The 25,127-nt window shown below is 33.3% G+C and overlaps 1 protein-coding gene across 3 annotated transcripts in view; it reads left to right on the top strand.

Annotated features, from left to right (window-relative positions):
• The window catches only part of LOC114345196 (cardioacceleratory peptide receptor), a 370,854-nt gene that overhangs the window by 223,994 nt on the left and 121,733 nt on the right, over positions 1-25,127 (top strand). For all 3 annotated transcript variants that reach the window (XM_028296017.2, XM_050646429.1, XM_050646430.1), the window contains one exon: positions 11,608-11,743. In XM_028296017.2, coding sequence (XP_028151818.2) covers positions 11,608-11,743 — 136 coding nt within the window. The remainder of the gene's footprint in view (positions 1-11,607; positions 11,744-25,127) is intronic.

The following is a 25,127-nucleotide window of genomic DNA, read 5'->3' as shown; positions in this document are numbered from 1 at the left end:
TTTTTTCTCCATATATTTGTACTATGATGTTATTTTCTTTTTCTGTTTGGATCTGTCCCATTATCATATACTTTGTCTTTTCTTCATTTATTGTACCTAAGTCCGAATTTTTTGGGCTTCTGTTATTATTTTCATTAACTTTTGTAGTTCTTTTTTGCTTGTTGCTAATAGCGTCAGATCATCTGCAAATTCTATGCATTGGTTATCGTTTTTAAATATCGTTTCTTGCATGTTTATTCTGCTTTTCCTGATTATTCCTTCCAATGTTAGATTGAATGCAGTTGTTGATAGTGGGTCTCCTTGTCGTAATCCTTCCTTGGTTCCAAACTTTTTGAATGTATACCCTTTCCATGCTATTTTGTTTGTTGTGTTATCCATCGTCATCTTTACCATCCTGACAATTTTACTTGGTATCCCCAATTCTTTCATCAGTTCGTCGTAGGCCTGCTTAAAGTCGATGAACAAAGCGTATAGTACTGTTTTATGTTCGTAACAGGTAGTCTGTATTTCTTTTAAGGTAAATATTTGGTCTGTCGTTGATCTGTTGTTTCTAAAACCTGCCTGGTATTCTCCCAATATTTTTTCCGAATATTGATTTAGCCTTTTTCTTATACTTTGTGCCAAGATTTTGTAAACTATTTCTAGTAGTGCGATGCCTCTGTAGTTTTCGCATAGCATTCTATCACTTTTTTATGTATAGGGCATATCCTTGCTATGGTCCACTCTTCTGGAATCAGATGTATAATATATGTATAATATTAATATACACGGATTATACGACATACGGCAGAAGCTCGAAACAAATGACTGTGAATGAAAAGCCCTATACGTAACATACGTCGGTAATCCCACATTTAGAAAACCTCTCCTCCTATTTCCTTCGAATAATCCCAACTTGAATTAGCTGTTGTTCCTAAGTAGATGTACGAATCAATCCACGTGTTCAATTCTTTGATTGTCTAATATCAGTTGTCTTGGTCGTTGTTAAGGTTTGCTTACTAACATCCATTTGGTTTTTGTGATGTTTAGTTTGAGTCCGTATTGTGCACTTATTTTTTGTATGTTACTCATTAGGCAACTTAGTTCCTCCATGCTACTCGCTAGAACCACAGTGTCATGAGCATACCTTATATGTTCTAACATATTGTTCTAACTTAATAATCAAGTTCATAAAGGGGTTACCATCGGTTTTTGTTAAGAAACAAACTGTACAGGAAAACTAAACACTACCCCATTAGCTATTTACTACCAAAATGTTAGCGAACTACGTACTAAGTTAGATGATCTCGAGCTGGCTGTGAATAGTTCTATGTATGATGTTATAATTTTGGTTGAAACGAATTTAAACATGGATATTTTGGACAGTGAACTAAACTGCACACACTTTTGTTTATATAGACAGGATGGATCAAGTCTCACAAGTCAGAAAGCCAGTGGTGGTGGTGTTCTTGTGTTTGTGGAACATTTATTTGTATCTTGTGAGTATATGGGAAGTAAATTTATAATTTCAGGAGTATATATTCCACCTAGCATGTCCATAAATTACTATAGAACTCATTGTGACGCCGTGGAAACTATATCGATAAACTACCCATCTCATAAATTATATGTATTTGGTGATTACAATCTTCCGGAAGCTCAATGGTCTAATGATGATTTTGGTGTTAAAGTAGTTGGTCCTAGTACTTCTTCAGCACTTCCAGTGGCTCAGTCTTTTGGTTACCTTCAATTACTTCAAAAGATAGATATTCCAAATAAAAGGAACATTTATTTAGATTTATTGTTGACAAATGATAAAGATGTAGAATTAAGTTTGGCAAGGGAACAAATTTTCAGAGATAGCTTACATTATGTCAGTTATGAATGTATTATTAGAAATATTTATAAGAAACAGGATCCCTCTGGTTTATTTTATGAAGACTATTACTATGATTTTCAAAATGCCAACTACTTGGGTCTTAATGATTATTTGGCAGGTATAGATTGGGAGCGGTGTCTGTTGTACCAGGATATAAATACATCTTTGGAGTCTTGAGTTTAGGAATTTCTTTTTTTGTGCCTCTAAAGAAATATAAAACTGGGACGTATCCTAAGTGGTTTTCATCTGAGCTTAGAAATATTTGTTACCTTAAAAGAGCAGCACACAGAGCCTATGTCCATACGAAATCCTATGCTAGTTATAATGAGTTTTCTAGGTTGCGAGGGGAGTGTAAACGAGTTGGGGAGGTATGTTGGCAACACTATTTAATTAAGGTGGATCAAGAATTTAAATTAAATCCTAGATATTTTTGGAAATATATCCGATACTTAAAGTCAAATCATTCTCTGCCTCAAAACATAATTTACAATGACAAAGAAGCCAAAACACTGGTCAACATGGAAAAATGAACAGACACTCTGATGGGTGTTCTTAACTAATTTTGGGTCGCTGAACTCGAATATGACCTCCGTTTTTTTCCATCACCCTCCATTTTTCCGCTCCCCCCTATTCTTGCCAAAATATTGGTGAAATAGGTAAATTTCGTTTAATTTGCTCATTTCGCCGCGATAAATGCCAACTTATAGATTAAAATTATAGTAAAATAATGATTAAGATTATGCCCAACGATAAACATAATTGGGGATCCGAGGGGGCGAAAAAAGGGGAAGAAAGGGGTATTTTTCTGAAAAAAACGTAAAAAATCAGCATTTTTCAGTATTTTTTTTGGAAAAAAAGCGACATTACAGGCCTTTTGCCATTTTTTACACCTTCCCACTACCCCTTTGCACCTTCCTATCTCTCTTTTTCACCCCCCCCCCCCCCTTCCCTCTTTTACACTACTTGAATTCGCAAGCAAGCACCTGTCAGTTGCAGTGAGCGTGTTGTTCGAGACAAACTGTCTCGAAGTTTTTAAAAGTGAGGTGTTTGCGTTTAGCACACGTGTTTTTTTTCTGTGCTTCAAGTACATTTCTTTGTAAAGTTTTTGGAGTTACAATGCCGCGTTTTTGTAAGAATGATTTGTGAATTCTTTCTGTTATATTTGTGGAGAAGTAACTTTTAAGAATCAAAGGAGACCTTTAAATAAGATGGTTCGAAAAGCTTATGAGCATTATTTCGGTTGCAAAGTCGGGGATCAAGACAAGCCATGGGCCCCAAAATTATGTTGCAATAGTTGTTACACTAATTTAAGTTCGTGGTTACGTGGGAAATCACGTCCGATGTCCTTCGCTGTACCAATGGTCTGGCGTGAGCCCACTTCTCATGCCGAGGACTGTTATTTTTGTATGACGAAAATATCTGGATTTTCGCGAAAATCGAAACGTACCATCACTTATCCGAATATCCCTTCGGCAATTAGACCCGTGGAACATAGTAATATGCTGCCTGTTCCCATACCACCCGTAAACTACACCCTAGATGATGAAGAATCAGCAACTGAACAGAATGCGTCACCACTGGAAGAGGAGACCTCACATGGGAGCCAAGATGGAGACTACACGCCTAACGGTTCGAACGAACCACAACTTTTTACTCAGGAGGAATTGAACGACTTAGTTCGCGATTTAAACCTGCCTAAAATAAAAGCTGAGCTTCTTGGTTCACGACTTCAGCAGAAAAATCTCCTGCAGAAAGATGTCAATATTACGTTTTTCAGAAAAAGAAATTCCGCCTTCATTTCTTTTTTCTCGCGAGATGATGATGATGAAGATTTAATTAGCTGTAACAACATTGCAGGACTAATGACTGAGCTAAAAATACCATACGTATCTGAAAACTGGAGACTTTTCATTGATTCCTCAAAAACTAGTTTAAAAGCGGTTTTACTTAATAATGGAAATTATCTACCATCGGCCCCTGTTGCCTATGCAACCAGTATGAAGGAAACATATGACAATCTAAGAAAAATTTTGGAAAAAATTAGTTACGATCATCATCAATGGAATGTTTGTGCTGACCTCAAAGTAGTGGCAATATTAACTGGATTACAAGCTGGATACACTAAATTTTGTTGCTTTCTTTGTGAATGGGACAGCCGTGCTAAAGATCAACATTATGTGCGAAAAGACTGGCCCTTGCGCGTGAATGATATTCCCGGTTGTAAAAACATCGCTTTTGGTGCCTTAGTAGACAAAAAAAAAATCATTATACCTCCACTTCACATTAAGCTGGGCCTTTTTAAACAATTCGTTAAGGCTCTAAATAGGGATGGTAAAGGATTCTTATACCTGCAGCAAAAATTTCCGCATATAAGTGATGCCAAAATCAAAGAAGGCGTATTTGTGGGACCCCAGATTAAACAGTTATTTGATGACGATGCTTTCTCCAACAGTTTGTCAAGAAAAGAGAAAAGAGCCTGGGAATCTTTTGTTTTTGTTTGTCGCAATTTTCTTGGAAATAAAAGGTCAGATGACTATCAACAACGAATTGATGAGCTACTTAAATCTTACAAGGCTTTAGGTTGCAATATGTCATTGAAAGTCCATTTTCTCCACTCCCACCTGAGTTTTTTCCCGGAAAATTGTGGAGCCGTTTCGGACGAGCATGGTGAAAGATTTCATCAGCAGATTGCCCAAATGGAGAAGAGATACGCTGGAAAATGGAACCCTAGTATGTTGGCGGACTACTGTTGGACTCAAATTCGAGAAACACCGGAGGACGCTTACAAAAGGAGAAAAATTTCCAAGTAGATGCAGGTATGTTTTTTTTTCAGACTTTTTGATTGCTTAGCCTTATGATTAATTTCAATACTTTTTCTCCCCCTCCACCTTGTCTAATCATATTTTTGTCATAATTCTCAGATACAATCAAAATCACATAAGAGTTTGTTTCAAATAAATAGGTAACTTCTTTTTTTTTTTGTACATCCATATTTATGTTTTTTTTTCTTGTTGAAGAACGAGGGGGCTTTAAGGGGGGGAGGGTGAAAAAGAGAGATATGATGATGCAAGGCGGTTCAAGGGGGGTATTGGGAAGGTGTAAAAAATGGCCAAAGGCCTGTAATGTCGCTTTTTTTCCAAAAAAAAATACTGAAAAGTGCTGATTTTTTACGTTTTTTTCAGAAAAATACCCCTTTCTTCCCCTTTTTTCGCCCCCTCGGATCCCCAATTATGTTTATCGTTGGGCATAATCTTAATCATTATTTTACTGTAATTTTAATCTATAAGTTGGCATTTATCGCGGCGAAATGAGCAAATTAAACGAAATTTACCTATTTCACCACTATTTTGGCAAGAATAGGGGGAGCGGAAAAATGGAGGGTGATGGAAAAAAACGGAGGTCATATTCGAGTTCAGCGACCCAAAATTAGTAAAGAACACCCATCAGAATGTCTGTTCATTTTTTTTCAATTTTTTTTGTTGACCAGTGAAATGGTCAAGAAAGTGTTGCATTGTTTAAAAACTTTTTTGAATCAGTATATACTTCCAGGAACCAGGATGATTCACTGTCAATAGAGATACCTGAAAATGTTTCTGAAAGTTTAAACTTCACTTATATTTCAAAAGTAGAAATTTTTAACAAAATCTTGGAGCTTCCTAATAAAAACACACTATAGTAATATAATAATATAATAGGTCCAGATGGGGTACCAAACAGTTTAATTAAGCACTGTATTTACACTTTAGTTGTTCTCAACACTAGTTGTAGTAAAGTCAACACTTTAGTTTGAAGTGCTCAATATTTCCAGATAAATGGAAGCATAGTTTTATAATGCCTATATTTAAAAGTGGGGCAAAAAATCTTGTAACTAACTATAGGAGTGTCTGTATCCAGTCATCAATCCCAAAACTATTTGATAGCTTAGTAAGTGATCAATTGAAGTGGCTCTGTAGAGGATTAATATCCAATAACCAACATGGCTTTTGTGCAGGTAGATCTACGGTCACCAATTTATTATCGTATCAGATGCAAATTACAAAAGCACTTGAAAACTTTCAACAAGTGGATTCTATATTATACTGATTTTTCCAAAGCCTTTGACCAAGTAGATCACCATACATTACTCAATAGGCTTTATAATGTTGGTTTTAGCATAGACACTCTAAAATGGATTAAGAGCTTTTTGTCTTACCGTCAGCAAAGAGTTAAAATAGGTTCGTATCAATCAGATTCTATAAATGTTACCTCAGGAGTTCCCCAAGGAGGACACTGTTCTCCGATTTTCTTTGTTTTATTTGTAAATAGTATTTTTGAATGTTTTAAGAACTGTGAAGCCCTGGGTTTTGCAGATGATTTGAAATTTTTTAGAGTAATTGGCAGTTTGGAGGATCAAAAACTTCTGCAGGAAGATGTTGATAGATTAGATCAATGGTGTAGGATAAATAAGCTAAGGTTAAACATTTCTAAATGTTGTCACATAAGCTTCTTTAAAGGAATTAGAAAATTTAATACTTCATATTCATTACAAGGGATAACACTGAATTATGTTTCTAAAATTAAGGATTGAGGGGTTATATTTGATGAAAACTTAACTTTTGTGGAACACATTAATACAATTACAGTGAAATCATCAAAAATGCTAGGTTTTATAGTTAGGAGTTGTAAAACTTTTTCTGTAAATATATTCAAAATTCTTTATTGTTCATTAGTTAGGTCTAGATTAGAGTATGCTTCGGTGATATGGTCTCCATATCATGCAGTGCACATTGCAACAATTGAAAGCATTCAGCATAAATTCTTGCGGGTGTGCTCTTATAAACTTAAGTTGATTATAGTAGATCATGAGTATAGTGAAATTGAAAAGCAACTTAAGTTACAATCCCTGGTAGATCGCAGGATTTGTGCTGGATTAATATTTCTGTACAAATTAGTAAATTGTACAATATATTGTACAGATCTATTGAATCAATTACACATTGGGATTCCCTCAAGAAATAGGATAAATCGTTCTATCTCATTTTTTTACCATTTCGCCGAAAAAACTATGGTTACTACAGTAGTAACCATAGTTTGTTCGGTGAAATGGTACAAAAAATGAGATTATCCTTTAGATAGATATGCAAGAATTATAAATCAGTATCATCTAGAGGTCTTTGGTATTAGTTTATATTATTTTAAAAGTCAGTTAAGGAGCATAAATTTTTAGATTGCAATATGACGTGATGTAACCTAGTCTCTATTTAAGGGTGTATATGATAATGTATAATGGAAATAATTTATTTTGAATTTTTAATTTAGAATTAAGTTTATTTTCAATCTGTTTACATATTGTTATTTATTTTGTTAATTGTAATTTGTTAATGGGGTTTTCTCGTAAAATAAATAAATAAATAAATAAATAAAAATATTGACTCTTAATGCAGGGGCGTGCGTTGGGGGCAGTCCGTAAAAAAATGTAACAGAAAAACTCTAAAACATCATAATACGACAACGTAAGTTAAGTACACTTCGCGTCATATAAAACTGGTACACTTTTTTTCCCAATGTAAACCTGTGTTCAGACTGACAATTATTGTTCGTGAATCACTTCGTTGTTGCCATCACAGATAACGGAATTGCACTAAATCTAAATACAAAAAAATAACGTTTAAAATGTATATTTCGAATTGTAATACATATATTTAAATTACACACTTGTTCACTGTAAAAGTTATTCATTTTGTATAAATTTCAAATTAAATTTTTAATTTTTCCAGTGTGTTTTATTTATTCTACACAACTTAATGCAGTTTTGTCCTACAATTTACGAGAAACCAATCACACCTCTCGATTTGACATTAAACATAATAATTTAAAGTCATGTCAAGATTTATTATCTATCATTATTTTTGAATTGAAATATTTTCATAAATTATAATAAAACACGAATCTTTGTATGGATACTTAATTGAGATGACGGAAAATTACAATTGTTTTAGTTTTTAGTATATTACAAAATGCGGTCTGTCGCACAGCCCCGTTTTTACCTAGTTTGATATAATATTTTCGTTCAACTGGCAACGTTGCCCTAGAAATTAGAATGACACATTTGACAAGACCAACTTACACAACTTGAAAAACACGATTTTCGGTTATAAGAGTTGTACCAGTTTTTTTTGACGCGAAGTGTACATGAAGAACAGTGTATATTTAAAAAATCTGACGATTTGAGCGGAGTGTAAGCAAATCGAGGAGGCACAAAGTTTCACAGAAAAACGCGAATATTTCGCGAAATGAAAATCAGATCGAAAAACTGAAAAATACGTGTCTAATATTTTTCAAAAAGTTATCGAATTACACCAGACGTGACACCTCAGAGGTGGAGTGGGGGGGTTACTTTAAAATCTTAAATAGAAACACCCACTTTTTATTAAAGACTAGCTGACCCGGCAGACTTCGTACTGCCTCAATAAATAAAAAAAGCTAAAATTTTGTCTAAAAAACACTTAAAATAAACAAAAGGAATTCGTAATTAATAAACAAATAATGCTCGATATGAATGAGGTTTCATCATTATTTTCAATTAATTACACATGATGTTTGAAGTAATATGGGTCGGATCTGATAGTGTATGATTGTTCAGCAACTCCTAAAACCTAAGAGTAATCCATTTGATTCCTCCGAAACTCCAGAAGATAACCTGCTTTAGGCGCTAGGTGCTCCTGCGTCTGTGCTGTGCAACCCCAAAAATCTATAACTAATCCGTTTGCATTAATGTAGTACCGAAGACTCTCGAAACTCCAGGAGCCCCTTTCATTGACCTTGGAAACCAGGTGGTCCTGGAGTCGGTTTTGGTGGCATATTCGTGTTTGGCGACCACAAGAAACCCTCCAGTAATTGATTTACAGCAATTAAATGACGAAAACCATCCTTTGCAGTATCCCTGGCCACCACGTGCTCCGGAGGTCAATTCTGATGGAATATTCGTGTTTAGAGATCCCAAAAACCCATGAGTAAAAATACCCAGTAAATCATATAATTTTCCGAGTTGGTGCCTCTATACCTTGAAAATCCTTCATATGATCGAGTTGTGCCCATGAAAATTTTTATCACAATGCTTCAAAGAGTATTTTTCCAAAGTATGAACTAAATCCACTGGGACCTAATTTCCATAAGGTTTGTGCGGGGTACTTTTCTGCCAAGTATGACAAGGATACGTCAAATAGTTTTAAAGCACTGAGTAATAGTATATTACATACCTAGCGGGAAAGTACTCTATTTCAGCCGAGAGGTAAACTACAGACGCGAGGCTAGAATGAGTTCCCACGAGGTTTGTATACTATTTTTTCTTCAAACGTCAAATAATGATGACATTACTTATCTAACTTGATCCTGTCAAAGTTTGATGTCTCCGCCGGCAGCAGTTTTTTTTCCCATTTCTTTACAGCGGAGGGAAAAATGTTGTCATGGCAACAATATGAAACATGTCACAAAGCAACCATGCCCCGCGCACTCTAATAAAAAATATGTAATCGTATTTATTTTCCTTCCATTTTGTCAGAGGCGCTGATGTCGGCATTCTGATTGGTGGAACATGACTTTTGACAAATCCTGCGCTATCTGTGAATCTGTGTTCAGTGTTCGTGTTCGTTCGTTCGTTGTCGTTCAGTTATTTTATATGGTCGGTTATGTGATGGGTTTGTGTCACCATAAAAAGCTGATATTCAGTCGTGTTTTTTGATATTTTGTAATCGAGTACCTTTTTAAAGGTAAGTTTTCTGATTGTAAGGTAGAGATTTTCTGATTGTAGGTACTGTTTATCCAACAGTTTTAAAATACACACTTTATTTCGCGTTTTGTTGTTAGGTCTAATGGCTCCGTTCAGCTGTTGTGTGCAGACGATGGAAAAGTTCAACAAGTAAACATTTATTTAATCCAAATTAAATACTCATATTTCTATGTAAAATGTCACATTATTTTATAAATAAATAATTAAGAAACAAAAGTTGTTTGTGTTTTACCTTTATTGTCCACTTGAATAAAATATTAAATATTGGAAGTACCGTATGGAGGCTATGTACCTAGCATGGAGGCTAGATTATGGCACCCTTCCTATCCAATCAACAACAAGAACGTTTAAAATTTCACACCTATCATGTCGAAGCTACAGACCACTTATGTGGAGGCCAGATTTTAGTATCCTTCCATTTAACCAGGAGCTGAGATGGCGCTGAAATACGGGTCATGTTTTTTAAAGAGTAAGATCGCATTCTATCAAATCACACAACACTTTTTTCTATGAAAGCAACAATACAAATGTCATTAACAACAATTAAACATCATTTTTATTTTTAGTAATATTAAAAGTACAATTAGTTAATGAGGCATTTTCAAAATTGAAACCGTGCAAAAATGTTCCCGACTCTTGATACGCATTGGTAATTGTTGATGATACTGATGGTCGAGCACAACTTTCAGCAATCATTCCGACGACTTTTAATTTCTAACATCTAGACGACTTTGATAGTTGTCACAGTTAATTTCGAGTAAAAATAGCGTATGAATTGTACTATTTATGGTTAAAAATTGCTACGTTTGAAGAAAAAATAGTATACTTTATTCGGTAAAGAAGCGACTTTTCTTGACTTGCCCTCTATTACGCGCCTCACTTCGTTCGGCGCGTAATATCGGGCGCGTCAAGAAAAGTCATGCTTCTCCGCCTCATAAAGTAATATACTATTACTCACAATCGGTTAGTAGTTTATGGATTTCTAATACTCACAATCTACCAATAATAATTTCGCTTCAAATATCTGTATCCATTTTCATTATGTGATAAGATGAATTATTTTAAGTAACATGTGAGATCGTTGCTAGGTAACAAAACAAGTTTGTTGAATCTGACATTTAGGCGATACACGACGCCATTAATTGTACATATAATCAAATTGTGTTTATTTTACAAAAATGTCTGATAGTGAATTTGAATGTACGCCACCAGAAATATAACAATGTTATAAAAATATGGATATAAAAATGTTAACAGATTTACAGGGCATTGTTTTAGACGTACTTCAGCAACATTATTAGCAAATACAGGTGGAGACATCCTACAGTTGAAAAAGTTGGGGGGTTGGAAATCCAACACCGTAGCAGAGGGATATGTGGAGAATTCATTACATGGACAAATAAAAATTGCTAATATGTTGGCTCATGTAGAAAATCCAGAAACGTCGGCGTCATCATCTATTTCTGAAACTCATAATTTTGAGCAACATGGTCTTACTTTAACCGTTAATAGTAATCATAATTCCAATGTAACTATTAATATTTATAATTCCAAATAGTTTTCTTTTTGTTATTGTTGTTGTTGTTTCTTAATTAAATAAATATTGAGTGGATTCTATTCTTTCTAAACCATCTTTTAATCAAAAATGACATTAACATTTACAGGTAGAAAAGTGACAGATGCTAGCCGGGAAAGTACTTTCCCGGCTAGCTGGGAAAGTAAAGCAAGTAATAAGTCGCTTCCTGATTACTTCAAAGATTAGAAATCCATAAATTACTAACCGATTGTGAGTAAAAATATTTATTAAATTTTTTAATAAAAAACCCTGTAATTCAGTAACGAGTCACATTTTATTTAATAATTTGGGTTAAATCTTAATAATTTGAGGTCTAGAAACTACAACTCAGAGATTTGACATTCTTAATGAATCACCCTATAAACATATACTTTTCTGCTGTCTATAAATATAATTTTGTTTTAGGTAGAACAATTTACAGTATTATGGTTATTGCTGATTGTGATAGTAGCTGGGAATTTAGGAGTTATTTATACATTAACTATAGGAAGATCGAGGAAGAGCAGAATGAATTATTTTATTACTCACTTAGCTTGTGCAGGTAAGAGAGAGAGTTATAAATTATCAAATAATTTAAGGCTTTCTTTTCCTTATGCTACATTAGGCTGGGCAGTTAGTAATGTGATTTTATTTTGTTTTTTTAATTAAGTTTCCTCACCCCAGAAAAGATGTATAAGATAACTTACTTCGCAGTGTTTTACTTTATAATTAATTTTATTTTTTCCACTGCCACAGAGCTGTATAAGAATGAGATTTTTTCGAAAAATCTAATCATCTAATAAATGTCAAATTCGTTTCTTTTTAATTTATTATGGTCGCCTGAGCCAAAAAACGTGTTTGGTAAGATAACTGCCATCATAGTACGTTTTTATCCGATAAATAATTTTTTTATGTTTTTTATCCACTACCACAGAGCTATATAAAACTAAGGTTTTTTTTTAAACTATATTTTTTTGTATGATAGATTTTTTTGCATACAAATAAAAATAAATTGAGCTAAAGCTGACTTTGGTTTGAACATAAAAAGTAAACGAAAATACGCCATCTCAACCGCTTGTGTGTGACAATAGTATGCTGTTACATATGCCAAAAGACTGGTGTCGGGATTTTCAACAACTTTCCTTAGCTGGTATTTTGATAGATTCATAGCTACACGAGGCTCTGTTCATAAAACTTTTTGACAATCGATAATCTCAAAGTATTCCTTAGCGCATAAAAAAATAATTTTGTAATTTTGTAATTTAATTATTTCCTCTTAAAAATTGTTTAAAATCCCAGTTTTCTTATGATTTTACGTTCACCAAATAATAGCATAATCAAAATAATATTCTCTGGACTGCCAAAGTATCCCTTTCCTTAAATATTTTTGTAGAATATATCTTTTAATTCTGGTATTAAGAAGAGGTCTGCTCGCAGAGTCATATTGTCTTCAATATATGTCTTGCACCATAAAGTCATGATGGTTAAGTCTTAATGCAAAACCACATGGGCGCATACACTTTTATTCTAAAATGGCTTAGTATTTGTAAATTTTCCGAGGGGTTTCCGATTGCTACATATAACCGAAAGATGCAGGAAGCAGTGGTAAGCCAGCAAGAATGAATCATTTTCCCAGGCTGTCTCTTAGAAAGTTGTTCTGAACAAACACCACTTTCTGTTTTGTCAAATATCGTACAGAAATTCTTGATCTGTACTAAGATCGTCACTGCGGAAATCGTCAGCTGATGATTCTACTTTTCAAAATGAAGCTAAGATAGAGTTTCGCAAACATACAGTCGTTCTCCAAGAGGCCCGAAAATGCACGTGGTCCACTGGTACTGCTATCCAGTTGTTCAAATAGATGTATTATAGGCAACTTGTTGGCAGACAAACCACTGCGGGGAACTTTAGATTTTATTCTCCAGTAGGTAACAATATAATGCCTCCTTTACGCCTGTATTTATGACAGTACAGTTCAGTACAGAAGCGTTGACGTCCAAGGTTACGTTATTTTAGAAGTGAAATAATAACGATTGGTAATGTTAACTTTTTACACTATCGTATATTTTAATTGAGTATATCATCACATTTTTTGAAGTAGGTTTCTAAATTAATTTTGTCTATTTATTATTTAGTGGCGACATAGCCAAATTAATTATACGTTAGTATATAGTATATAACGTATACACATGAACCAGTGTGCGTCTTGGAAGAGTGTTGCCATCGTATACGCTAAAAGCTGATTGGCTCCGCCATCTTTTGCTCAGATTTCCGGATTAATATGGAAGGGGTAAACAGATGATCAGTTGTTTATTTTTCGTTTACTTTACTCTGGTTTAACCTCACTTAACTAGATAGAGAGAAATATTAAATTACTATTACTATTATTATTCAGGTTGAAAAATGCCTTCCTGTAAGGTAAAAGGTTGCGAAGTCGATTGGGGAAAAATAATGTGAAAATGAATTCTTTCCCAAAAGAATCTGAACGACGGAAAGTGTGGATTAAAAATATAGGGTTAAAACAAGATCCAAACAAATATGCTGTTGTTTGTGAAGTAAGTTCTTCAAGTAAAATTAATTGAGTATTTGCATTTGATGCATTCTCTTTATAATATTTATATCATTAAAAAATATTGTATTCAATTTTTGAATGTTTAGGAACACTACTTCTGACATGTGGAAAAAAGTTAGACAAGATGGCAGCAGAAAATTAAAATGCATTGCTGTACCAACAATATTTAGAGAAGAAAGCGAAAGTATTTAATTATTTATATTGGTTTTTTGTTTATTCACCAATTTAAGACCTATAGATATTTGTATAACAAGAGAGCGAAGTGCACCTTTTCCTCCCAAGAATAAAGTTTACTAGTTTACTACAGTAATCATTCAAGGGAGGAAAAGGCACTTCTCCCATGTTATACATTTTTCCACCTCCCTCAAATAAGTCTTTTTTTCATTTTTAAAATATTTTATAACTGTTGGTTGAATACATGAATCATAATTGAATACAGGAATTTGTGTATTCAATCAACAATAGAACTAACAAAATTTATTAGAGAACTAAAACTAACAAGTAGGTACAGTATAACTATCAAATTATTAATGAAAAATTTTTAAATCAAAATAACAATTTACTGTTTTTACCATTTTGCAACATCTATAAATAAAATTTAAAATGTATGGATACTTACCTAATAGAAAATAGAGTAATAGTATAGGGTGTCAATAAGTTATTTCATCTATGCTATGACATAGTATGACGTCAACATCACTTTTACTTTTACTCCCTAGGGATTAAAAGTACTTTGTTTCCCTAGGGAGAAAAAATATGACTATGCTCTCTACAATGAGGCCAGGAAATGTATACTTTGGATAGAGGTAGGTGGGAAAATCTGTTTTATTCAGTTATTGTGATTTGTTTCTTACAGACAATCGGTTTGTTCTAGCACGAGTTTCAAACGGTCTGAAACCATTAGCGAATAGTGGACCAGCGCGAGTAGAGGGGATAGCACTCATAACTGTATTATGTTCTCTCACTGACCAACTGTTTGCTGACTAGTTCGACTGTTTGCTAGAACAAACCTATTATTCAAACAAAATGTCCTCTACGTCAGACTGATCAGAATTTTAAAAATGTGTCATATCAATCAAGTCAAAAAATTTCAAAAATTGTTCCTGTAACCATTTTTAGTGGAAATAATAACAGTACTTATATTGGATCAGAGAGCCACCCAATTCATTGTTAAAGTATGATAAACTAAAAGTTAAACAATTAGGCATGCACTTCATATTATATTTAATGAAATATAACCCACTGGTACTCGTACAAACTTGACGGCAAGCAAATTCAACAAATTTTTCCTCATTTATTAGTTTTTCACTACCGTTAAGTTTGGAAACAAGCGCTGTTGCCAAATAAAAACATATACAGTCGGAAAAATGAAAGAATACCCATGAACGATCACATCAATCACATATTTTGTATTTGCTGTTTTTTTTTCATAAATAATAAATGAGAGAGATAGATGAATAATATGTGATTGATGTGATCGTTCATGGGTATTCTTTCATTTTTTCGACGGTATGTATTTACCACAGCAACTACAGGTGACACTGTTTCTCTTTGTCTTTAAGAATGTGAAACAAAGATAACTACAGTGGGAAAAATAAAGAATACCCATGAACTATCACATTGATCACTTATTTTGTGTTTCCTATCTTTTTCTATAACAAACGTTTATTATTTATAGAAAAAGACAACAAACATAAATTAAGTAATTGATGTGATCGTTCATGGGTATTCTTTCATTTTCCCAACTGTATCTGTAATATACGCTGAGCTCGTAGGTAGAGGGGATAATTAAAAAATCGCGAGAGCCAGTAGTGACAAGTCTGTAAACCTTTACTGGAAATTTGACATAAATGTCAAAGTGAATAATTTAAAATTGAAATTAAAAACATTAATTAGAAAAAATATTAGTTGGTCAAAGCTGTGGTATATATTTTTATCTTAAGTATACTTACGGTTTAAATACTGAATTAAGTTTTTTTAATATTTTGTAATATCTAATTATAATTAGATATAAATCATCTAAGCGCCATCTACACGATAATTGTGAATGTATCTGAAGTAAGAAATTAATATTTCATTGAGAGAACGTTAAAACAGTTAGCAAAATTTTTAAAAAATCGATTACAATTTAATTACTTTTTTGCGTTTTAAATATTAAGCGATAACAATTAAATAATAAATTTAAAAATTACTGGTGAAAGTTGAATTAGTAATCCGCTAGGAGCGACACCAGCGAAGCTCAGAGCGTATAAGTGGGTGCGTTTGGACGACCATAGCGGCTGACTGTCAGCAGAAATCGGCTGAGTGGTTGTATCCAGCTGTGATAGGGAAAGCTTATAGGTCTGGATCCCGCGTATGAAAAAAAAGTTGATTAATAGCAAGCTGACAATTTGTTAATAGCTTAAGGGTGTCTAGTCGGACAAATTTTGATATATGGGAACACTGGAACAGGGGAAGTTTTAATTGTGGAACAGGTTAAAAATTTGGAACGGTCAGACCACGAAAACGGCACATGTATTTTGTCCGACAGAACAGACTTAAACTCTTCGAAAAGAGATTAAACTCTCATGCAAAAATCAGACTGCTATTTATCACCAAATGGGCGTTTTAATGGGTGAAACATGTAAAATATGTCAAATGACAGGAATTGTAACAGGTGATAAATAGCAGTCTGATTTTTGCATGAGAGTTTAATCTCTGTTCGGAGAGTTTAAGTCTCTTCTGTCGGACAAAATAAATGTGCCGTTTTCGTGGTGTGACCGTTCCAAATTTTTAATCTGTTCCAGAATTAAAACTGCCCCTGTTCCAGTGTTCCCATATATCAAAGTTTATCCGACTAGACACCCTTAAGCTATTAACAAATTTTCAGCTTGCTATTAATCAACTTTTTTTTCATACGCGGGATCCAGACCTATTAGTAAATCTCTCAGAGGCTGACTTCCAGCGGTGACGTCTGACAGCTACTGCTGGCTCAGCTGTCCAGCCGCTGTGGTCATCCGAACGCACCCAGTGTCAGTCATGTTTTCCTATAGTATAGAAGGCTTAGATAGAAGGTTATGTAAGATTTTTGTTTGTTTATTTTTTCTTCTTCTTTTGTGGCCTTTGGAAGCTGTGCCCATTTAGCCAGCAACATTTCTTAAAATTAATGCCTAACTAAACCTACCATACAAGAAAACCATTACGAACCTAAACAACCAATCAAGGATACGGAAGGGAAAGTAAAGTTATTTAAAAAATAAACTGTTGTTAAAATATAAACTAAATAAATAAAATATAAATTGAAAACAATAATTTGACATTATAAATGTAACCTCCAATATTATGACAGACGTCAGTTACCATGACATCATATATTATACTCGTCACTAATTCTAGCCAATGAAATGCTTGCTGTAAGAGGAATGGCATATCAAAAAAATCTGACTATTCTCTATATATTTTTTCAAATTTAGAATATGGCAACAAGGGGAAAGTTATGTGCATTCCTCATTGTTTGACTTTTCCTATATCTTTAGTATCAGGTCATCGTACAATACAAATACTTCCTGCAATGATTGGAAGTAATGCAGAACAAGAATTGAATTTGGAATCGCCGAGAAAAAGGATTGGTGTACAAAATAAGAAAGTATATAAAGGACAACAAACATCTTCCATAAGCGATCAAAATTGTATAACTGAAATTCAGGAAATAGATTCTGCTCCACCTTTAGGTATAAAAAATATTTTGACATTTTTTTTTATTTAATACACAATTTAATTTTACCATCTGATCATGAAGCTATAAGTAAATGGTGTGAATGTTGAACACATGAGGGAGAAGCTGCCATGTGGCAACTCTCCTGTATAATATATTTTATATTAGTTCACATAAATAGTTAATTTATTAAGTCTGTTGGCCATGGTTTCTTCAGTCACCTTTCAAATCCAGGAGGGGTATTTAGCAGTCTTGATTCGTTACTTGGATGATCCGTTGTCCATCAAGGAAGTTTCTTCTGATTATTCTAATTTCTTCCTCTACCAAGGATCTGGCAGAGTCATCTTGTATAGGGTTTTGTTCAAGTGTAAACACTTTTTTGCGCCAGTCCAGAGCTGTCTGCCAGCGCTGCCTTGAATAGAAAGGTGGTCTATTTTTCATGCCACTGGCATTCCAGTGAGACTGGCACCAGTTTCTGGATACATGTAAATGTTACTTTATTTTATGTAAATATTATTTTCATTCTAGAATCAAAGGGAGACTCTTTTAACAGATAAATGACGCTATCATTTTTTTTGTTCTAGAAAAACTGTAAATAGTTTTTAAGGCAACGATTGTGAATGAGTGAGAAGTCTAATAAAGCCACGACGAGATACTGTATTAGAGCGTACGATTTGGAGGTATTTTTGATTAGATAAATTTTGTAAAGTACAATATAAGTTAGATTTGATAATGTGTAGTATTTCCTAATAAATTAAATACTATTAAGTGTTTATTGTTCTTGTAAGTTAGTGTGGTAAATAAATAATATGAAGTAAGTCTGTGTATTTAAATTAATATAAGTGTTCTTATTTAAAAATAAAGTCAATTCAAAATAAATATTAATGCCTAAAAATCAAATTAGTAAAATCGCTCACATGTCACTAGCAAAGAAACTTGTCAGCTTTTTGTTTCCGGTTGATTTGGACAGGTTAAGAATTTAAAGTGGTAACACTACATGTTAAATCAATCATTTTAAATTGTTTACAGTTTTACTTACAGTAGGAGATGTAACATACTTTTGTTTACCAGTATGCAAAAATTAAAAAATCTTTCATAGATATTGATTCACCACTCAAGAACTAACAAATTGTGAAGAGCACAAATATGCCTGTACTTCGTTATCTGTCCAGGGCCGATATCAATTGATTGTCACAATATTGTATAGGTATAGAATAATTCATTTTATTACAATTGACAGTTTTTAGGTTTCCATATTTCTAAAGGAAAAACGGACCCTTATAGGCTCGCTATATACTTATACTATGGCCAAAAAGCGGTAGTGAGAATAGAAGACATAACATCAGAAGAAATAGAAATGAAAAAAAAGGTGTTCGACAAGGGTGTATACTTTCACCAATATTATTTAATATATAGGTACTCAGAAGACATATTAAGTAAGACAATGGATGAAATAAACATAGGCATTAGAATTAATGGCATGATCATAAATAACCTGGGATACGCTGATGATACAGTTCTTTTAGCTGAATCACATGAAAACCTACAGATACTGCTTACTTAATAAAGTGACCGCAGTAAGTGGAGAATATGGACTATCGCTTAACATAAGTTTTATTCCAGCAATGTTCCATTAATTTTATCTGTCTCTTCCACATTAACCAAGAAGAGGTATTAAAATTTCTGATACATTTCCAGTGGATACATTACCAGCTATTCATGATGAATAATGAGTAATACAGACTTAAAAATTCATACAGACCTAGCAGTCATTACTTAGCTTTTGATTAAAATTGACAAATCTAAACGCACAAGTGGTCTATTACTTTTCTGTCCAAAAAACGTTTATATGTTTTTTGTCATTTTGAATTAAACACCTATAAGTTCGTTTATGCTTTATGTTTCTAGCTTGATTCTATTTTTGAAGTTATTAGGTTTGGAAAAATGTTGTGAGTTTTTTATAAAACTAACAGTATGCACTATTGTGCACACAGACAATATAAAGTTAGTTGCTAAATCTTTCAAGTTACGTATCAGTGGAAATAAAGTGTGAACAAAATATATTGGTGTTTTTAGTAAATATATGTTTTATAATTTTTTAATTTGTGCTATTCTTTTAATGAAATCTTTTGGAAAGTAGTAAGTATTAAAATTTAATTTAATATTTAAATAAATTACAAATAAACTGTTTGTTTTGAATCTATTTATTTCCTTGAAATAGTTGAAATCATATATACAGTAGACGCTCTCTTAACCGACCATGACGGGAGCTGCCCATAGGTCGGATAATCAAGAAATTGGTTAAACCGAAAATCTTTAAAACCACCCTCAGAAAGACATTACATATGTAACTCTATTAAAAATATATATATTGATGTGATCTTGATTATTGATATGAGATAATATTCTTATATGTCACTTAATTTAATCAATGTATTAATACTAATCTAATTAATTAACCAGATCACATATCAATATGTTTTCAATCTCAGGGCGAATTATAAATTAATTACTTACTTCCGTGGCTTCTAAATATTTCTTAATGGTTCCTAATCGGGATAGAAAAGAAAAGAGTAAAAAAAAATACACATATGGGTTACAATTATAATCAAAATATTTTTTATTTTATTTAAAAGGCAATCAATGCTTGATATTTGCTATTTCTTATTATTCTTAAACATAACATTTACAAATGGGAATCTTATTTCCTTTTGGTTTTCAATTGAAAGTTTTTATTAACATTTAACTATTAGGAGTTATTAGGAACAACTCTATTTAACTTTGATGAAGCTTTTCTGATATTATTGATTATGTTATTCAATTTTTTATGTGGAATTTAATACGAAAAACCCATACATTCATGTCCAAACAAATGAGACTGACCTTTTCCTGGTGAACTGAAAATGTCCTCACACAAAACCCTTTCCTGCTATCCTTGGCTGCGATCAAACCTCGTCCTGGCTTCCAGTGATGTTCTCCTTTGAAAAACTAGCTCGAATAGCTCTCGTTCCTGCTTTTGTCGTGATGCTGTGTTCTACCTTTTTCGAAACTGCTATCAGCTACCGGGACACTCTTGGCTCAAGGAGGTTCTTTTACTCTCGACCTGGCCTACTTCTCGTTCCACGATAGATACTCCACACTCACGGAACTACACCGGCTATCCCATTCCTCGAACACTACCGTCTACTACTCGACTTCACTTCTCGACAGCTCAAACTGCTCTCTATTTGTCATTCATTCCCCTACTTTCTAAATATCCCTTCCAGATTCACAAATCAAAATTCCACCACCAACTCTCATTCGCAGTATTCCTCAAAACCAATTTTTAAACTTTCTAAATATGCTTAATGGATTTCAAAGAAAATAGTTAATTCCCATTCTAAAATTACTTTCTACTATATACAAATTTTAATGACCTATTCTCTATTTCCACTTAGTCTTATTTAGCATCGGCTAATGATCGATCCTTCCGCGAACAAACGATAATGACCTATTAACGATTTCACTTGAGTCTTATTTAATCACTTCTTAAAATTAAATATAACAATTTGTTGTATACAGGTTGTTCTAAATTTATATGCCCGTGGTTGAGAAAATTGAAAATATTTTATATTAAATTGAATTCTGTTTATAATTATCAAATTTTAATTTTCATATCAAATAGAAATATAACAAATCCCCGCCTTGTATTCGATAAAATTTATCTGCATTTTTAAATAAATTTTCTCGAGGCAAAACCAACTCCCTGTATATTTCCTTACTTTAATCTACGTCTTATACCCCTTCTTCTTGTATTACTCTAATTAGTCCCACCTGTAGAGTAATTGTTTCCTTTTTTTCAGTGTCCTCATCCTGTGTTAGAGTGTCGGCTATTATGTTGTTTTTTCCTTTTTCCCATATCAATCTTCTGTCTTTTTTTTCAGATTCTTCACACATGTTTACCGTGCATTCTGCATCCTCGTTTGCATATACCTCCTCTTCAAATACTACTGTTTCAATCATATTCTTTTCATTTTCATTTTTTAGCTTTATTTCTTCTTCTCCTGAGCTCATCTCTTCTTTTGAGGAATCCCAGTTTTCTTTTGCTTTTGATACTCTCAATTTTTCTTCTTCTGGGCTCAACTCTTCTTTTGAGGAGCCACAGGTTTCATTTTCTTTTGTCTTTTTCTGACTTTTTCTCCCTTTTCTTCTTTGTCCTTGCTTCGTTGCCAAATTCATTTCCACTGTTTGTTCTTTACCTGATTCGTCCGTATTTTGTTTCTCCTGTTCCTTGTCCTGTTCTTCTTCTTTTTCTTCTGTTAGATTCATCGTATTATTTTTAAAATCTATCACTACATGTTTTTCTGCCAATTCGTCAACTCCTACTATCATGTCATGTGACATGTTTGGCATTATTACACATTGTAGTGCATACATCTTCTTACCCAGTCGTACTATTACTCGTATGCCTTCATTTATAGTTGCCAATGTCCGTTTGTTTGCGCCCACTAAATTTACCCTAGGTATTTTGTAAATTAAATTTGTTAAGTTAACTTCTTCTATTAGTTTTCTGTTGACCAATGTTATTTCAGATCCAGTGTCTATCATAATTTTAATTGGTTTCTCGTTGATAAATCCATCCACAAATTTTAAATTAACTCCATTTTTCTTTTCGTTGTTTCCTGCCAATTTAATAAACTCCTTGGGGTTACAAAAGATTCCTGTTTGATTTTTGGTTTTTAGTGAGCGCCGTCGTGAAAAAACGCCGGTTGCTCATCGTTGTTTGTATTTTCGTCATAATGTCTCTCTCCGTCATATTCATCTGTCTGGGTATTATTTACTTCTCTTCTATTTTCTCTTGGTCTGTCGGATCTGTTTCGGTTTTCTCGATATCCCTGTTCATTTTGCCTACCATTATTTCTGTTTTCTTGATTTGAGCGTGTGGTGTTTCTATTCTGGTATCCTCGATTTCTGTCCTCATTCCATTGCCTATTTCTTTGTTCATAATTTCCTCTTCCGTTGTCTCTATTTTCGTTTTCCCTTCTGGGATTGAAATCTCGTCTTGTATAGTCCCTCCTATTTTGATTTCTATCTCTGTAATCTTGTGTTTCTCGGGGCCTGTAATCTTCTCGAAACCTTCTTGATTTTCTTTCTCTTATACGTGATTCTCTTATTTGTAGGAATTGGCATAAACTATCTATGTCTTTGTAGTTTTGCAATGTGATATGGTCTTCCAGCGTTTCTTCGAAATGTCTTGCAATCAGTTCGACTAATTGTTCCGATGAGTAATTATATTGTAAATGTTTTGCGTTATAGTAAATTTGTAATGCATATGTCCTTTCTGATATACCCATCCTATCATTGTATTTCCCATTTTGCAATTCCTTGTTAATTTCCAATTGTTGGCCTTTTCCCCAGAAATAATTCAAAAATTTTTGTTCAAATTGTTGCCAACTGTCAAATTCTTCTTCTTTGCAATCGAACCATAGGCTTGCTTCATATTTTAGATGGTTTCTGATAGTTTCTTTTGCTGTTTCGAAATTTCCGATGTGCTGTATTTTCTTTTTCAGGCTATTTATGAACGGCACTGGGTGTAATATTCTTACATCCCCGTCAAACCTTATCTTCACGTCATCTGTGCTATGTATAACCATTTCTCTTCTTTCTCCTACATTTTGTTGAATATTGATTTCCGCAATCTTTCTTTCCATTTCTTCTCTGATTGCTTGAATAGCGTTTTCAAACTTGTTTTCCAAATTTTCTATTTCCTTTTTCTGGCCATTCGTTAACTCCTCCATTTTGATTTTGATTTCTTTAATCTCTAACTCCTGTTTCTCGCTCTTTTCTGCAATCTCTTCTATTTTTTTAACCATTTCCTTCTTAATACTCTCTATATTTCTGTTGTTTTCTTCTATGGCTTGTTTTGTTTCCCGTTGATTGTCATCCATTTTTTTCTGTGTTTCATCCATTTTCTTTGATGTTTCTTCCTGATTTTTATCCATTGTCCTTTTTGCTTCATCCATTTTTTGTGACTGGAGTTGCATCAGTTGTAATAGTTTATCTATTCCTGATAATTCTTGCTGTTCTGATGCCATGATTGTCGTGTCTAAGATATCTTCTTGGTCTGAATGTTCTTTTTGTTTTTTGTTGTCTTTGCTTTGGCTTCTTGTCACAGACATTTGTTTTCAAGAAGTACTGTCCCCGCCAAATATGAAATTTTACTAGTATGTTACCAAGACGTCTTTTTCTCACCCAAATATTATAAATTGTCAATAAATATATCAAATGTAAATATCGTAAAAATAAAATATTAAATCAGTTATGTAAAATTTGTACCTAAAGAGATCTAAAATTTTATGTTATCAAATGTAAGTATCTCACTTTTTACCACAGGCATATAAATTTTCAAATACCGGCTTTACTCTTTCTATCCTTCAAATTTGCCACTAGAAATACTTTACAATGCCCTCCACGTTGGACGACAGTTGATGTGATCTTGATTATTGATATGAGATAATATTCTTATATGTCACTTAATTTAATCAATGTATTAATACTAATCTAATTAATTAACCAGATCACATATCAATATGTTTTCAATCTCAGGGCGAATTATAAATTAATTACTTACTTCCGTGGCTTCTAAATATTTCTTAATGGTTCCTAATCGGGATAGAAAAGAAAAGAGTAAAAAAAAATACACATATGGGTTACAATTATAATCAAAATATTTTTTATTTTATTTAAAAGGCAATCAATGCTTGATATTTGCTATTTCTTATTATTCTTAAACATAACATTTACAAATGGGAATCTTATTTCCTTTTGGTTTTCAATTGAAAGTTTTTATTAACATTTAACTATTAGGAGTTATTAGGAACAACTCTATTTAACTTTGATGAAGCTTTTCTGATATTATTGATTATGTTATTCAATTTTTTATGTGGAATTTAATACGAAAAACCCATACATTCATGTCCAAACAAATGAGACTGACCTTTTCCTGGTGAACTGAAAATGTCCTCACACAAAACCCTTTCCTGCTATCCTTGGCTGCGATCAAACCTCGTCCTGGCTTCCAGTGATGTTCTCCTTTGAAAAACTAGCTCGAATAGCTCTCGTTCCTGCTTTTGTCGTGATGCTGTGTTCTACCTTTTTCGAAACTGCTATCAGCTACCGGGACACTCTTGGCTCAAGGAGGTTCTTTTACTCTCGACCTGGCCTACTTCTCGTTCCACGATAGATACTCCACACTCACGGAACTACACCGGCTATCCCATTCCTCGAACACTACCGTCTACTACTCGACTTCACTTCTCGACAGCTCAAACTGCTCTCTATTTGTCATTCATTCCCCTACTTTCTAAATATCCCTTCCAGATTCACAAATCAAAATTCCACCACCAACTCTCATTCGCAGTATTCCTCAAAACCAATTTTTAAACTTTCTAAATATGCTTAATGGATTTCAAAGAAAATAGTTAATTCCCATTCTAAAATTACTTTCTACTATATACAAATTTTAATGACCTATTCTCTATTTCCACTTAGTCTTATTTAGCATCGGCTAATGATCGATCCTTCCGCGAACAAACGATAATGACCTATTAACGATTTCACTTGAGTCTTATTTAATCACTTCTTAAAATTAAATATAACAATTTGTTGTATACAGGTTGTTCTAAATTTATATGCCCGTGG

Source organism: Diabrotica virgifera, chromosome 3 (genome assembly GCF_917563875.1).
Source record: "Diabrotica virgifera virgifera chromosome 3, PGI_DIABVI_V3a".
Taxonomy (NCBI): domain Eukaryota; kingdom Metazoa; phylum Arthropoda; class Insecta; order Coleoptera; family Chrysomelidae; genus Diabrotica; species Diabrotica virgifera.
The sequence above is the reverse complement of the archived record's forward strand: the minus strand, read 5'-3'. Positions and strand labels throughout refer to the sequence as shown.